The sequence below is a fragment of the Fringilla coelebs genome (genome assembly GCF_963513975.1).
Source record: "Fringilla coelebs genome assembly, chromosome: Z".
Taxonomy (NCBI): domain Eukaryota; kingdom Metazoa; phylum Chordata; class Aves; order Passeriformes; family Fringillidae; genus Fringilla; species Fringilla coelebs.
Genome location: NC_140031.1, coordinates 82,939,085 through 82,955,573, shown reverse-complemented (window position 1 = coordinate 82,955,573; position 16,489 = coordinate 82,939,085). Strand labels below are relative to the sequence as shown.

The following is a 16,489-nucleotide window of genomic DNA, read 5'->3' as shown; positions in this document are numbered from 1 at the left end:
GGGGGTGTTAAAAAGTGATTCAAAGCCCCACAGGATGGTGGTGTTAATTTGGTTGTAATTTATTGATTTGTGCAAGTAGTTTGGTGCAGGGAAGTATGTGCCAGCCCCCGCTCTGCAGCTGCTTCAAATAATGTCATCCCAGAATTATTAAGGTTTGGAAAGGACCTCTAGGATCATAAAGTCCAGACAGTATTGCTGACCCTTAAGTAAAAATTTTAGCTAGAGAAAGATAAGTCTCTTTGCAGATGTGTAACAAGTTCAGAGGAAATGTCTCTAATTACATGAGTTTTTTGTGGTTTTGATTGTAGCTCTCTGCACTGCGAAGATGAGAGGTTTATACTGCAAAATGGCACCAGATTGGCTCAGAGGGGTGAGCAGTGCCTGCACCCTGGCTGGGCTGTGGCAGGAGAATTTGGGCCTCTGGCTCTCCCCTGCTCGGGGCTGGCCAGCCAGACCTTCAGCTGACAGAAACCAAAATTCATGGTGGTGCCAAGGGGTTCTTGTCTGACCTGTGAAGAGTTGCCATGCCTTCTCCACCCACACCAACCCCGTCACAGGTGCAGAGTTTGGAGTTTTATCCCTTTTTCTTCTTTTTTTTTTTTCCCCTCCAAATTAGTAAGCCTTTAAGACCTTTTGCTGTCCCTCTGGAATTACGAGGAGGAAGGAACTGAGATGTGGTTGGTATTTCTGGTAGAGATGCTCCACGCTGTGAGTAAGGCACTGTCAGAACCTTGCCTGCCCTTGGTGTTGTTTCTGCACTTTGGAGGCTGCGTGGCAAAGCCCAGATGAGTCAAAAGGGTTTGAGTGATGCCCAGGGTGAGCGGGGAGAAACTGCAAAAAAAATCACCAATATTGCTTTGTGGGCCTGGCTGCTTTAATGTGCGTGGCGCTCTCTGAGCTGCAGGGTGATGCAGCAAACCAGGAGAGATGTAAACTGATTTCTGGGAGTCTAAAAATGGCCTCTGAGGCGAGCAGTGACTCATGACAGTCACTGCAGATGTTTCTGAGGCTCCAGAACCTTCCACGGACGGGCGGGGAAAACTTTCCACTGCCCTCTGTAGGCTTCAGCTCGGGCTGAGGATGGCTTAGAGGAATTATTTCTGAAGCATGAAAGGCCAGGCTGGCTGTCCCTGCGCCAGGTGAGGGCCCAGCTCACACAGGGAGCTCTGCGGGCTGGGATGCGCTCACGCAGCCCCGGGGTGCAGAGCCCGTGTGAACTTTAGCTGTGCCTCTGCCATTCCTCCCAAATGTCACTCAGGATCACATGGGGAGGCAACTGATACCACCCATGACACGGCTCAAGTGTTTAATCTACCTCTATTTCTAGAAATGTCACTGTAACCCTGGCACCTTCCTTCCCTCCGGGCAAGTGTGAAATATTGGATAACCAATGCCTGTGTCACAGCACCCAGGGGAAGGTGGAGCAGGAAACTTCCTCTTCAAGAGAGGTTCCAGAAAGCAAAGAATTAACAGGGAAAACACTCTTTAATGCTATTGTTCAGAAAATGTTAGAATTAGCTGTGAAGCTGTGAGGTTCCTGGGCTTCAGGCTGTGGTCACAAAGAGCCCTCCACCCGGAGTGACACCTGCAATCCCTTGGGCTGCTCTTCAGCCAGCACCACATTTGCTGTAGTGGCTTCTTTCACACCTCTGTCTCCTTTCCAGTGCTGGCAGGTGACACAGGTAGAGTGTGGAGCCTGAGCCCCAGTGCAGTGTGGCAGGACAGCAGAGTCCTGAGGGTGGTCACGGGGCTGGGCAGGGGGACAGGGCTGTCACCTCCAGGACTGTGACCTTGGCACACGTGCTGGCTCCCTGCCCGTGGCACGGGGCAGTTCTGCCCTGGGGAAGGCAGGGCTGGCTTGGTTCTGCCCTGTGGCACCATGAGGATGAGGAGGGTGGAAGAGGAGCCCTCGGTGTGCAGACCTGGAGCTGTGCTGGCTGTCACACCTGGCCCGGAGGATTCCTGCGGAATTGCCCAAAGCTGCTGATGGTGGAGGGGGCCTGGTGCAGGGGGGTTGTTCATGGCACAGCTCCCCTGTGCAGCACCTCTTGTGCCTTCTCTGAGAGGTGGCACGAGCACAGGTGACCTTGGGAGTGGAACTCTGCAGGACTTGGAGCCACGGGCCAGCCCCAGGGCAGCCAGCTGTGCTCCATCCCCTGCCCGGGGCACAAAGGCATCCTCAGCAGGCTGGGATAGGAGGGGAAATGCCAAGGCAAGCCCTGCAAACATTTTGTCAGGCTCACACAGCCCAAAACACCTGGCAGGGAACACACCTGAGGAATAAGAGGAAAACCCAACCCCAGCCCTGCCTGCAGGTGGGCTCACCTGCAGGAAACACACCTGGTGCAGAAAATGGGCTGGGACACGAAATCTGAGCCCCCCTCCCCAGCAGGAAGGGGGAACTGCTGGGGGCTGACCCACCTGCCCAGGACAGGGGCACAGAGAGGCTGCAGGGGACAGCTCAGGTTGGGCCACACCTCTGAGCATTTCTTACACACCTGGCCAAAACATCTGCATCACCACCTTGCTCTGAAGGGGCTCCCTCTTGGTGTGTGCTCATCACATTCTGGAAAAAGAGTTTTATTGCTGCTGAGCATTGCCTGAGTGATTACATGATTGAGGCCTCGTGCCAGGAATCCCGAGAGTCCTGTCAAAAATCTAAAAAAATTAAATTGTTACGGTTTATACCCAAAAAAGGTGTTGCGTCTAATCACATAGAAATCAGATCTTTCTTGAACAAATTATACAAAAATATCCAGTGCAAGGTTAGATGTAACTAGTCCTTGTCTAATATAAAGCCCAAGTTCTCATGGAGCTCGTGGTGGAGTGAAAGGACTCAAAACTTATGGAAGGTTGGTGCAATTAACAAACCACTCACCACAGACACAATTTTAAGTGGAAATCAATAAATCATAATCAAGAGCCCTGTAAGAAATTTTTGTCAGTGCCATCAGAATCCACCCGCAGAGAAGAAAAGGCCTTTGCTTATGAGGAGGCATTCCAGTTTAAAGAGGAAATGAAAGTAATGGTAAAAAAGACTTGGTGGGACTGAGAGGGGTGCAGACTGCCCCATCACAGGTCATTGATTCAAAGTGAACAGATATGCAGGCCAGCAGTTAGAGATTTTTGAGGTTTCTTTATTAATTAATTTAATTAATTCATTAAATACATAATAAAAATAAATTAATTTTATTGATTGATTAATTAATTAATTAAATTAATTAAGTTAATTAAAACCTGATTAATGCTTAGAATTTATTTCTCTTTTCCAGACCATACTGTCTCTAAGTGGCTTTGACCACAGAACAGATGCCTTCCTAAGGGGGGTGTTCTCCTTCCAGCACACCTGGTCAGCTCAGGCAAACACTCAATTCCTTCCCAAGGGTCAAAACTGACACTCTCAAAAATTCCTCTGATTGTGAAGCACTGCTCTTTCCCCTTCCCAGCTGCACCATGGCAGCACCACAGACACTCACAAAAACATGGATTTTCTATCATGGGCACAAGGGAAGACACCTGGCAAAGTCCTGCAGGAGGAAAATCTGCAGTTTCACTTTTTGGGCAGTGCAATGGTGAAATTACCCTGGTGGAAGTGAAATCCTTGCAGTGCAGACCTAAGGATGGTCTGGGGTGAAACCTGAATGGCAGCACAGCAATTCTGGTGGAGTGCTGCTGGGGCAATCAGACCCCTCAAATCAGAGGTACTGACACTGCAAACCTGCTGCAGAGCCAGGCTGACAATCCCTGTGGGGAAGGAACAGCTGAACATACCAATGATTTCAGGCTTCACAAAAGGCTTTGGTGAGGATCTTTCCTTACTTTGGGGCCATTCCATTTGGGGTCTTCTCAAGTGAATCTTTAAAAATGTGTGTTTTGAAGCAATGCATTGCTTTAAAGTCACACTATCTTTTGGAGAATGGACCACACCCCATCCCCACCCAAATGATGTTTCTTGTCAAATGAGGTTCCTTATTTGTTTTGTGCCCTCTTTTTGTAAAAGCTGTTTTTGCTGAGGTTTTGTGCGGTTTTTGTGGCACTGCCCGGGCTGCAGGACATTCCCAGGACTAGAGCCCACCCGTGTGGCCAAAGCTGAGAGTCAGGAGCCACAGCCTGGGCTGGAAAGGGTGACCCTCCCTTTCCCACAGCACTCCAGGGGATGTTTGCCTCGTCCTTTCACCTTCCCCTCGGCACTAGGCAGGCACAGACTGGCAATTCCCTGCTGCCATCCGTAGGCTGTACCTTCTCCTGTAAGAAGAGATGTGTGGGTAACCACCGTGGGTTTTTTGTTTTTTTTTTTTAAACTCTGGTTTATGTTTTTTTAGGTAGACAACCTGCGCAGTCTGTGGCGTCTCCAGTGTGGGAGGCTTCTAGGAGCTGCCAGAGAAGTGTCTGTCAGGTAAAGCTGAGCCTCCTGGGGGTCAGGAAAACTCTGTCAGGGAAAGCTGAGCCTCCTGAGGGTCAGGAAAACTCTGTCAGGCACAGCTGAGCCTCCTGAGGGTCAGGAGCATCCTCCCTGTGCTCCAGCAGGGCTGGGATGCCCTGGGATGAGTCTGCAGCCACAGTGGGGACAGCACTGCCCACAGGGACACCCCTGGGCACTGGGACATGGCAGAGGGACAAACCTCCCCGGCTGTGGGAGCCCAGGGAGGCACAGCCAGGCACACACAGGCAGAAATCAGAGTGAGGAGGGTCCCCAGCTCGCCCAGCAGCGAAGCCACAGCCTCCCACGCCGGCCGTGGCACGGAGCCTGCACCCTCTGGGGCACCCTGGAGATCTCCTGGCCTTTCTGGAAAAAGACCCTTCCCTCCAGGGCTCAGCTCTCCCTTCTCCCAGGGGCTTCCCCTCCCTCTCTGCTGACAGTTCTGGTCCTGTTTGCAGCCAGGGTCAGGGGCACAGACTGAGCCCCTGCAGGCTCTGCTCGGGGATCCCAGGTCACAGTGACCCAGCTGTGCCTCACACTCCTCCCAAACACACCCTGCACGGGATCCCTCTCTTTAATCAGAGGTACAGACCCTGTTTGTGCCCATCCGACCTTTGTTTGTGCCCCCAACCACACCGGGGTCAGAGGCTGCCAAGAACTCCATGCAGGTGGAGGTGCTGGTGGGGTGGTTCAAGTCACCTTATCCTCATTGCAGGGGGATTCTGATGGGGCTGGCAGCCCCCAGGACAGGTTTGTGACTGCCAGCCAATTCCTTGCAATGGTGGAACAGAGCTATAAACACACAGAGCTGTTGTGCAGACACACACGGTGCCTCTCAGACACCTGGGGATGGCAACAATAGCTCTGCACAGATCAGTCATGGGGAAATATTCCCAGAGTGTAGGATGAGGGTGCTGCACTGTGAGAGGCACAGGAGCGATCTGCTGAACACACAGAAAGGAAACCATCAGAGAAATCCCCACCTGAAACCTCTCACTTGATTTTTGTTTCCAGCCAAGCACACTCACACCGTGTTCTGGGAGGGGAAATCCTGCTGCAGTCACAGGAGCCTGTCCTGCAGCTCACCTCAATCAATTCACACATTCAGGGAGAATCTTGCACTGAAAAAACACTGAAATGTCGTCAAACAATCAGCACCTTTCTCTGGAAGTGGTGCTGTGTTAACTGGAAATTGTGTTTCAAAGGAAGGAGGAGACAGAATGAAAAGATTCTGGTAAAAAGTTGCTGAAGCACAACAGAGGGCGTGAAACAAATTACTTCAAAGGTGGAACACCCCCTGTTCCTCATCTCACAAATGTGACTGGCATAGAAAGAAAGTACTGGTTTGCAACACAAAAATATGCAAGCACAGAATAACTTTTTGCCAAGTGAGAAGATAAAGGTGCAACATTGCATCTGTCTTTGGACAAGAAAGACAAAGAAGTAAAGGGTTTGGGTCTAATTAACCCAAATTTATAAGAAAATTATCGAGAATTTGCTCACCAAAAATAAAATCAAATGCTTTGAGGAGTTTAGTATAACCTCCAAAAGAATAGTCAGGAAGTTGCCAAAAAAAATCACACTTGAAAAACCTTTTGGTAAAACAACTGAAACAGCAGATCCTGGGAGAAATGTCATGGGTTTCTTGTAAATCTTCCATGCTCATTTCCCAAGGGTGATTTACCAGAGTGCAGCTTGAAGAAAAAGCTCCTGTCAGTTACACAACTTAGAATTCAGATTCATAGAATTGTTCCTTATTTGGACAGGAGTTGTATCTTCCTAAGGAGCTCACCAGCAATCCTAATCCAAATCTGATTCCTGTAAGGAAAACCACTCACTGCCTCCTTCAGCCCCACATGCCAATTTCCTGGCCAGCCTTACATCTCAGACACAGTCCCAGCAGAAGCAAGCAGGACAAATTTCTCTTCTGGAGCCCACATGAAATCCCCAAATGTCTCTGAACACCCCAGAGCAGCGGGAGCTGCAAAGGGAGATGAGAGTGCTGAGCTGTGGGGTGAGGTGGGGCTGCAGTGCTGGAGCTGAGAGAAACAAGGCTCACTCTTTAAAATTTTTAAAAGTTAATAAAGGGTAAAAGGGATTTTTGCAGTCCTGGGTGCATGGCAGCTGCCAGAGACATGCAGTTAACTACAGCAATTTTTCTTATATACCTTTTCATTGTATTGGTTAAGTACATATTTATGATACATTGGTTAAATACATATTTAAATACATACATATATGTTAAATACATATTTATTACACACATTCAGACATTCCTTTGGGTTTACATGTTCTGGGAATCCTTTTGCTTGGTCTGATTCTCAACTGGTCTTCTTAAAGTACATGTCACACTGACGATGAAATTTATATATTGAATTTGTTCTGTGATTTGACAGCTCCTGATAGCTGAAGGGTAGGTGGTAAATTTCTCTTTGCATTCTTCCAATTTTTATTTACTTGCTTCTTTTCAATGCTATCTTACCAAACAGTACATCAAATCAACATTAACTGTTTCACACAACTATCCAAATTACTCCCCCCATTGTCAGTTAGTTACACAAACAAAGGCAAGGCATTCACTACTTCTACAACAGTTAATGTTATCATACACAGCACATAGTCTCTACTTTGATATTTTGAGAGAGCCTAAACCACAATACATTTATCACGCTAAAACATAATAATCCACAGGGGATTAACAAATCACACTACATCAAAAGAAGATAAATAAAAAGTGATTACAAACTGTTATAAATGAATTAGCCAATTTGGTTACTAAGGATAAGAGAGCCTTTTCACACATTTCCAGGCTCTGAGGGTTGCCAGGGAGGGTTTCTTGTTTTCTTATCATGGACCCTCTCCTTTTAGCATATCCAGGTAGTTTTTCCTTCCTCGCTGCTGCTCTTGCTGAGAGTTTCTCGAAACCCCTAAATAAATCACCTTGTTAGAGGAAAATCTCCTGCAACATACATTCCAGGAGACACAGATTTGTCTTGTGGGTGATGCACATGGAATGCATGCTGCTGGGGTCTGGCCAGACAATAATCCTCTGGAATCAGCTATTCAGGCTAGGATCTTGGTGTGCCTCGCTGTAATCTCATCAGAGGGAATTTCCTGGGACCCTCCTTTGGTATGCCAATTTTCATCGGGTGAGGTTACTGTAGCCTCAGCATGGAATTATACACATCATCTGTGGTGGTGCTTGCAGGGGTCCCAGGAGGAGGGAAGAGAGGAGAAAGTTGACTCCAGGTTTCAGAAGGCTGATTTATTATGTTATTATATATGTTATATTAAAAGGAAATTATATACTAAGACTATACCAAAAGAAAAGAGAAAAGAGACATTAGAAAGCTAGCAAAAGAAAAGAATAGAATGATGATAAAATCTTGTGACTGCTCACAGCCTTGACACAGGTGGTTGTCATTGGTCATCAAGTAAAAACAATTTCACATGCTAAGTAAACAAATTTCTAAATCACATTCTAAAGCAGCAAAACATGGAGAAGCTGAAGCTTCTCAGCCTCTCAAGAGAAAAGATCCCAACAAAAAGATTTTTTATGAAGTATGTCTGTGACAATCACCTATAACACAAACTATACTGTTACCAACATGTTTTATGAAAAATCCTTTGCTTGGGATTTTTCCTCCTGAGGAGCTGAGAGGCCTCAGGAACAAAGTGTAACCAATGATTGTTTGCTGCTGTGGGATGCAACAGGGGGGTCTGTGGTTGGTCTCATGTGGTTGTTTCTAATTAATGGCCAATCCCAGTCCAGCTGTTCAGACTGTCTTGGTCAGTCTGAACCTTTTTTATTCATTCCTTTTCTATTCTTAGCTAAGCCTTCTGATGAAATCCTTTCTTCTATTCTTTCAGTATAGTTGTAATATAATATATATCATAAAATAGTAAATCAAGGCTTCTGAAGAGGGAGTCACCTTTCTCTTCCCTCATCCTGGGACCCCTGGCCACTGTCACTCTGCACCCCATTACAGTGCTCTCCAGAAGCCCCCTGGGCAGGTGGGCAGAGGGTGTTTGGAGGCTGGCTGACCCTGCTGTGCTCCTTGCAGGGAGGAATGGCTGGCACCTTCTGCCGTCTCCTGGCCAGGCGCGCGGCGCCCGCGATCTTCGCCGCCGCGGGCACAGGGGTGCTGGCCACGGGCTACCTGCTGGGCCAGCACAACTCCGTCAGCGCCGCCGTGCAGGAGAAGAGGAAGCTCTTCCCGCCCAGGTGAGCACAGGGCAGGGCCAGGTGGGAGGGAGGGGGTGCCAGGACAGCAGCACAGCCCCAGCCCCGGGCTGCGGAGCCTCGGACAGCACCCGCGGGGCCAGGCAGCTCCAGCCGGGCAGGGATGCCCTGGAGAGGCTGCCTAGAATACAGGCAAGGTCAAGATAATAACTGGGGGGTTATTAAAGGCCTCCAATAGGTACAGCTTGGGCAGTCAGATGCCTCCCAGGGGCTGCACCCAAGATGGACAATGGTGACGAGTTTTTCACACAATTATAAGTTTGGTCCATTTGCATTTCAGGGGTTAGTCCTCCAATTCCAGTTTCAGGCAATGAAGTCATTTACCCCAGTTTGCTCCCCCCAGTTCACTTTTATTTATACTTTCAGGGCCTGAGGCTGTAGGGTGCCCTTGAGTTTCAGGCCCAGAGGAATTCCTTTGTCTGTAAAGACAGTAACTAACACTCTATCTGGAGTTCAGAGTTACACCCTAAAGCAGCACAGGATTTGAAGAATATAACACCCAAAATCCTAAGGCATCAGTGAGATAATACCAGCTCTCAAAAAATGCCCCCAAACTAACCAAAACCAACACTGCTGAATGGCAACAAGCTCAATATATGCCTCAAGTGTAGTGCTTTATCATTCTATTTAGCTCATCACCAAACAACAGTTTTGCAGGTCCACCTATTGGACCTGCTGATTGTATGGACTCTGCTACAGGGAAATGTGAAAGTATTTTCTCCATGCAAGCAGTAGTAATGTCTTGTATTACTGCTGTACTGGAAATACTCCTACTTCTGTTACAAACCGACTGGCTGATGGCTAGAAATTAATTACAGGCCTTTTTCTCTGTAGATTGACTTTGCCAAAGGTAATATGGACCACGCTCTGACAGACTAACTTTGTTATTTAAGTAATTTATACAATCCTAGCTAAAATACATTCCTAGAGAAGCACCACAGCTGTACATAAAGCAAATCACTGCCAGTACAAGATAGCTGGGGACTGGCAGAGTTGAAAAATCCCTTGCCACACTTTTATCTTCACAAAGTGTCTGGGGTGATGTCACCATCCGTCCTTACAAATGGGATTTATGATGGTTCACTAATTGATCTCAGGGTGCAAAAAGCCAACATGGCACAGGGGTTTGCAGTAATAACCAAAAACAAATGCACCTTTACTGAATGGCCACAGCAAAATGCATTACAGGGGATTGGGGAAAAGGGAAAGAATGGGGAAAAGAGAGGGAGGAAGGGAAAGGAAGGTACACAGCTACCAAACATAGAATGACAAAGCCCTTAGACCAGGAGTTTGCCTGGTCATGTCAGGGGAGATCTCAAAGCCACTGGTCCAGTCAAGGTTCCTTACAGTCAGCAGCAGGCAGAACCATTGTCTTCTTGCTGCAATGCCACACCTGCAGGAACCATCTCACTTTGGTCAGGCAGCTCCCCACACCCCTCCCCTGGGTGAGGGGCTCAGTCCCAGTCCTTGGGAGGAGGGGAGCTCCTCCACATGGGGGTTCATGTCCCAGTCCTTCTCCCACCTCAGCCCATCCATCACGGGGGTGTAAAGCAGATGAGGGCTCTCCTGTGGGGCCACCAAAAGGAAAAGTCCAGCCAAGCCGAGAGGTGGGAAATTCCAGGCTGTTGTTGCCAAAAGCAGTGCAGGGGAAGAAGGGCAAGGTGCCTCTTCTCCATGCAGCAAACAAACCTGCACACAGCCTGGCAGGACAGAAGCTCTGCTCAGGCCTCAGGATCAGGAGCAACCATCTCCAACAAAGCCAGAATTCCCACCGGGGTATTTTTGGGGGCCCCAGTTTCTGTCCTTTCACAGATGGTGAGGCAGATGAGAGAAACTTTGCACAGAGACTCACAGGTGACTGTCCAGGGCACACAGGAATGCCTTGGTATTGGAAAAATACCAGTACAGCTGGATGGAAGTGCCTGAGCTGGTCTGGCCCTGCTGCCTGACCAAGCAGCAGCACTGTGGTGTTCCAGCCCAGAGACACCCTTGGCTGCCTGGGGGCTGCAGCTGGGCACACCAGCCCAGGTTACAGGAGCTCAGGTTGCCCTGGCAGAGAGGCTTTAGGGCCATGGGGAAGGAAAGGAGTGGGGTCTGATGGAGGGTTGGATCCAGAGCTTTGTTCTGGCTCACAGCCTCTGAACCCACAGCAGCTCCAGCAGAACTCCTGAGCCCGTGGGTGCTGCTCCTTTAACCCCGGGAGAGGACAGGGAAGGGGCAGGAGCCACCAGCCAGGCACAGGTACAGGAGGGGAGGGCTCAAGGGACAGAGGACACCTGGATGGCCCAGTGCCCCCGGGGGTGGAGGGCATCCTGTGAACCTGCCAGTCACTGAGCCCTTCTGGAATGGCAGGACTGACAGACAGTGCTGGGAGGAGAGAGGAGAGGGGGCTGACACACCTGGGGTATAAATCTCGAGGGAGAGACCTGGGGTATCTGAGGCACACCAGGACATCCCAGCCCAGCCCCTGGCTCTCTCCCGGCAGCGCTGACTACCCCGACCTGCGCAAGCACAACAACTGCATGGCCGAGTGCCTGACCCCCGGCATCTACTCCCGGCTGCGGGACAAGATGACCCCCAACGGGTACACCCTGGACCAGTGCATCCAGACCGGGGTGGACAACCCTGGCCACCCCTTCATCAAGACCGTGGGCATGGTGGCTGGGGACGAGGAGTCCTACGAGGTGAGAGGGTCCGCGGGAGCGGCCGGCTCTGCGCGCGGGGTCGCTGCCAGCAGACGGACAGATTCCCAGGAGGGAGCTTGTTCCTAGAACAAGTTGTGTCCCTGAGGGTATGCTGGGGCAGGCTTGTTTTTCCTGCTTCTCCCTGCTTTTCCACATTAGGAAAAGCAGGAATATGTGGTACTGCCACAGGTGCCGTCTCTGCTGCAGCTGAAGGTAATGAAATGTCCCTGCTTGGCAGCAGCTGCTCCCTGCCTCCAGCAGCTCTCCTCCTCCCTGCAACTAAACCCAATTTATGGGGAAACTGTCCAACTCTGAGACACACCAAATGAACGTAACGTGGAAATCACATTGTGGAGCAGCAGAGGCAGAGGCAGGCAGAAATGTCTTCTGGGCAGCGCCAGACATCACTAAGCCACAGCCTTTGGATCATGAGGAAAACTGAGGACAAACAGCACCAGGGTGGACAGGCCATTTAGCTCTGCAATGAGCAGTGGGAAGCAAAAGAAAGACCCCATGTGGCTGACCTGATGGCTCTGCCTCCTTGATGCTCCTGCAGCGCTGCCTGCTCCTCTGCAGCTCCCCAGTGTCCCCATGAGGGTGGCCTGGGACATTCTGCCACTCCAGCCCCGGGGTTGGGGCACCTGGGCAGGTGTGCCCCTGCTGCTCCCTTGCAGGGGCTGTGCTGGGGCACACCTGAGCCAAGTGGCTCTGACCAGGACTGTCCCCACAGCAGGGAAGGCTCAGGGTATCCTGCATGGCTTAGAGCCAGGAGGCTGGGGGGCTCTGGGGGTGCGCTCTGGTCGGCAATACGCCCCAAACCCCAGCCTGGCTGCTGGGTCTCTGTCTGCAGACAGGAACCTCTGCCTGCAGCTGCTGTGAGATGTTTCTGGGATGCTGCAGACTCTCTCTATATTCTCTTGCCTCCTCAGGTGTTTGCTGAGATTTTTGACCCTGTCATTAAAGCCAGGCACAATGGCTACGATCCACGGACAATGAGGCATCACACGGACCTGGATGCATCCAAGGTAGGACTGAAATGCAACAACGAGACAGGAGAGGCTCTGAGATGCTTATTCCAGTGATGATGCTGTGTGCAACAGTATTTTCATGTTTCTTGATCCAGCTGTGAAGACCCAGCTTTGTGTTTAAGGAAATTGGGATGTCATGGCCCTGTTCATGAGCTTACAGATCATGGACTCATCTGAAAATGGGTTGGGTTGGAAGGGACCCTAAAGCCCATCTCATTCCCACTCCCTGCCATGGCAGGGACACCTCCCACTGTCCCAGGCTGCTCCCAGCCCCAGTGTCCAGCCTGGCCTTGGGCACTGCCAGGGATCCAGGGGCAGCCCCAGCTCCTGTGTACCCATCCCAGGGTGCCTGTCCTTGCTTCCACCCTCTGCAAATCTCCTTTGTGTGTCTGAGCTTGTTCAGGAGCTCCTTGCTCACCCACACAGGCCTTCTGATGTTTTCTCCTGATGCCCTCTTTCTTGGGATGCATCATTCCTGAGCTTGAAGGAGTTGATCCATGAATATTATCCAGCATCCTTGTGTCCCTGTTCCCTCCAGGGGTTTATCCCATGGTGCTTGGCCAAGCACATCCCTGGAGAGGCTGAGGCTGCTCTCCTGCAGTCAGTCAGTGATCTTGCACTCTGGCTGATTGCCACTTTAAAGAGTGACACCCCCTCCTCATCCTCTCTGCCTGCCTTCCCAGCAAGCCTGTATCCTTCTGTCAGGAAAATTAACCCACAAACATAAGGGGTTTATATCTAGAGAGGAGACAGGGGAGCCTTTTGACTTTATTCCAGTCAAGGCAGAGGCCATGGGGCATCCCCTGGGGTCTCTCACATTTTTGGAGGATGCAGCCTCCTTTTTATCCCAATTTCCAGCCACGTTCCCCTTCTCTCTTTCCCCCTTGGCTGAGGGACTTGAGAGGTTCAGACTTCCCAGAGCACCTGATCCCAGAGATTCCCCTCTAATGTACAACCCTCCTTTTTAATGTTTAATTCTGGTGGAATTTAGGGGTTTTCCTTGCCCATTGTGTCTTTCACCTTTCAATGTCTAATTTCATTGATCAGCCAACCTACAGTTCATTTGTAAAGGCAAATCTCTTTTTCCATTCATCATCACTGGGATCCTTCCCATTGTTTCTTTCCTCTCCCAGTGCTGGTTTTACCCACCAGCAGACCCACAGCTGGTCTGGAAAGACAAACCCACCATTCCTGTCACTTCCACCCAGCTGTGCAGCCACAGGAGTGTCCCTCCATGTCCCCAGGGTGGCAGTGGGGTGGCAGCCCTGCTGGCATGCACTCCTCTGGCCCCTCCTGCTTATCCCCCGTGCCACAGAGCTTTGGACAGAGATTTCAGCCGTGCCCCCTCTTGCTGTGTATGGAATTCCTCGGGCTGGAATTCCTCAGACTGGCATGGCTCTAAGGCAGGGAGTGAAAGCAGGAGGTGATTCCTTTATCCCCACATACACGTGGTGAAACCTCACCTGCAGCTCAGTGTTTCCTTCATAGGAAATACTTTCCTTCATTTCCTTCAGCTCATTTTGAGCTTCCCTCTTCCACAGGATCTCCCTTACCTGGCTCTCTGCCCCTGCCCATATCCATATTTTCCAAAAACCGAGTGGGTTTCTCCCTGTTTGGGGACCATGAAGCACCAGCTGGTTACTCCAACATGTTAATTCAGCCAGAGAAAGGTGTTTCTGCCACAAACAACCCCTGGTGCCCAAAGCTCTCCAAGGGCTCCAGGTGTCCTGGGTGTTTGTGACCAGGTGGAGAGGATGCCAGGCTGGGCAAAGAGCTGCCCCTCCTTCTGCACGACAGGATTTGGGTTCTCCTGAGGGCTGTGCTGGGCGTGCACTGTGAGAAACAAAGCTCACTTTTCCAAAATTTCAAGTTTAATAAATGACAATCAAGGATTAATAAATGATAATAGGGGATAATACATAAAGCCAAAGGGTCAGGTTCCTGGTGCTTGACAAAGCCAGTACACACCTAGCTCTTAACCTGCAGTCTTTTATAACATTACAGTTGTGTTGCTTCCTTAGATGACTGCACAGATTTATTCTGAGCTCGTTAACCACAATCTCACCTCAGATTTTTGCAGTTTGCACAATTCAGTAATTTGCAGACATTGGCAGTCTTGGGTGGTCTTCTGATGCTACTTGAGCTTGTTACTTCTCTTTTTATGGTTTTCATTTCTCTGCTTATGCTATCTTGGCATTTTGCAATATCAAACACAAATTAAAATACACCTTATACACACCTTGAGAAACCCTTACTTCTTTTACAAGAAGTTACACATTTTATCCTACCTAAAAGCAGTTTAAAACTTGCAATGATTAGCTGCAAACAGTTACAACTTCATAATTAAAACCTGTGGAGCTGCAGTGGGGCCTCAGGTCCTCCAAGAGACACGAGCAGCTGTTAGCTGCCATTAAGTTGTTTACTGCATGAACACATCAGTCTCGTTGGCAAAGAGTTCAAAGGTGTTAAAGTTCCTGCCAAAAGATTTCTGCAACAGAGTCCCAGGCAAAAGCTGCAGGGCTGCAGGGCTGCAGGGCTGCAGGGCTGCAAGGCTGCTCTCTGGCACAGAGTCCCAGTTCAGTGCAGGAACAGCAGCAGCAGCAGCAGTTGTTCCCTGCACAGAGTCCAATGTCCTGAGCAGGGCAGAGGCAGCAGGCTTCTTCTTTTTGGTGATGATGATGATGATGAAGGAGAATAAGATGCAGCAGCAGGCAGGCAGTCTTCTTTCGTCTTCTTTCTTCTTCTTCTTGTTCTTCTTCTTCTTGTTCCTCTTGTTGTTTCTTCTTCTTCTTGTGGTTCTTCTTTTTCCCTTCATGCCACACACCTCACTACAGGGTGGTTTTGTTTATGAGAACATCCAGTCAGCTAAAAACATGAATCTCAAATGTTCCTTCTAAACCAATCTAAACTTAATTCTAATGTGCAGAAGTAGTACGAAAGTAGTGTCAGTTCTTACCTAAAAGGAATACATACCTAAGTTTATCTATTTATGTGAATACTTTAATCTCTTTATGCATATAGTCCTATCCATTCTAGTGGCAAAGTTCTGCTATTCTTTATTCTACCTAGAGATGCAAACAATGTTCCACTACGTTTTTGTTATACCTGGGACTAAGTTACTGAACTTTAAAGTAGGTCTTAGGGCAAGCACAGTTTCTTAAGGCACTTAAAATGTATTTCTACTTAAAACTGAGACTTACACTTCTGTTTACTTAGAACTTAAACTTACACTTCATATCTATGTGGCTTAATACATCCTAATTTCTCTAAAGGCTTTAATTCAACCCCTGCATTTGCCTCTCTCTCTGAGGAACCCAGAGAGGCTTCTGTCTCATGAATTCCAACAAAAAACCAATACACTGTAGCAAAAGCCAACTACTCCATGGCCGTTTGTAACACGCCTGTGAAAAACAGAATTCACTGCTTAGAGTTTTTAAAAGTGTAATGATAACAGTAATAATAACAATAATAATAGCAATTATTACAATTATTATACCAATAACAATAAAAACAACAACAACAACAACAACAACAACAACAACAACAACAACAACAACAATAATAATAATAATAATAATAATAATAATAATAATAATAATAATAATAATAATAATAATAATAATAATAATAATAATAATAATAATAATAATAATAATAATATTTTTAAAGGACAATATTTCTAGCGCTGGGGTGCTCCTGGCCAACAGCCAAGGAACAAGCTGGTGTATACAGACAATGTTATCTTTATACTGTTACATGCATATTTATGTGTTCATGCATTATTCAAACATTCTTGTGAACTTTCTGATGTTTTGGTAACTCCTTTGTTTGACTTCCTCACACTCCAGCTTATCTGCATGATATCCTGGGTGTCAGGGCAATATATTTCATTTCTTCTTTTGTCTCCATCCTGCTGTTTCACATCCTCTGATAAGATTTTATCGTGTCCTCCTTAATTTTTACACGGTATTCTCTAATTGTGCTCTGGTTTGTGTCAGGGTTATCTTATCACTTGGACAGGTTGGTCAGTGGATGGCCTTACACTGTTTTTAGTTACACAAAAGCCTTTTGTACATCTTATGTTTTGCTAAGGTCTATAACACAGTGTTGGAAT

The 16,489-nt window shown here is 48.5% G+C and overlaps 1 protein-coding gene across 1 annotated transcript in view; it reads left to right on the top strand.

Moving 5' to 3' along the window:
- The window catches only part of CKMT2 (creatine kinase, mitochondrial 2), a 33,318-nt gene that overhangs the window by 145 nt on the left and 16,684 nt on the right, over window positions 1-16,489 (top strand). Inside the window, exons 2-5 of the mRNA XM_084225706.1 lie at window positions 4,323-4,396; window positions 8,485-8,645; window positions 11,149-11,347; window positions 12,277-12,372. Of these exons, the coding sequence (XP_084081832.1) occupies window positions 8,491-8,645; window positions 11,149-11,347; window positions 12,277-12,372 (450 nt within the window). The 5' untranslated portion in view covers window positions 4,323-4,396; window positions 8,485-8,490. The remainder of the gene's footprint in view (window positions 1-4,322; window positions 4,397-8,484; window positions 8,646-11,148; window positions 11,348-12,276; window positions 12,373-16,489) is intronic.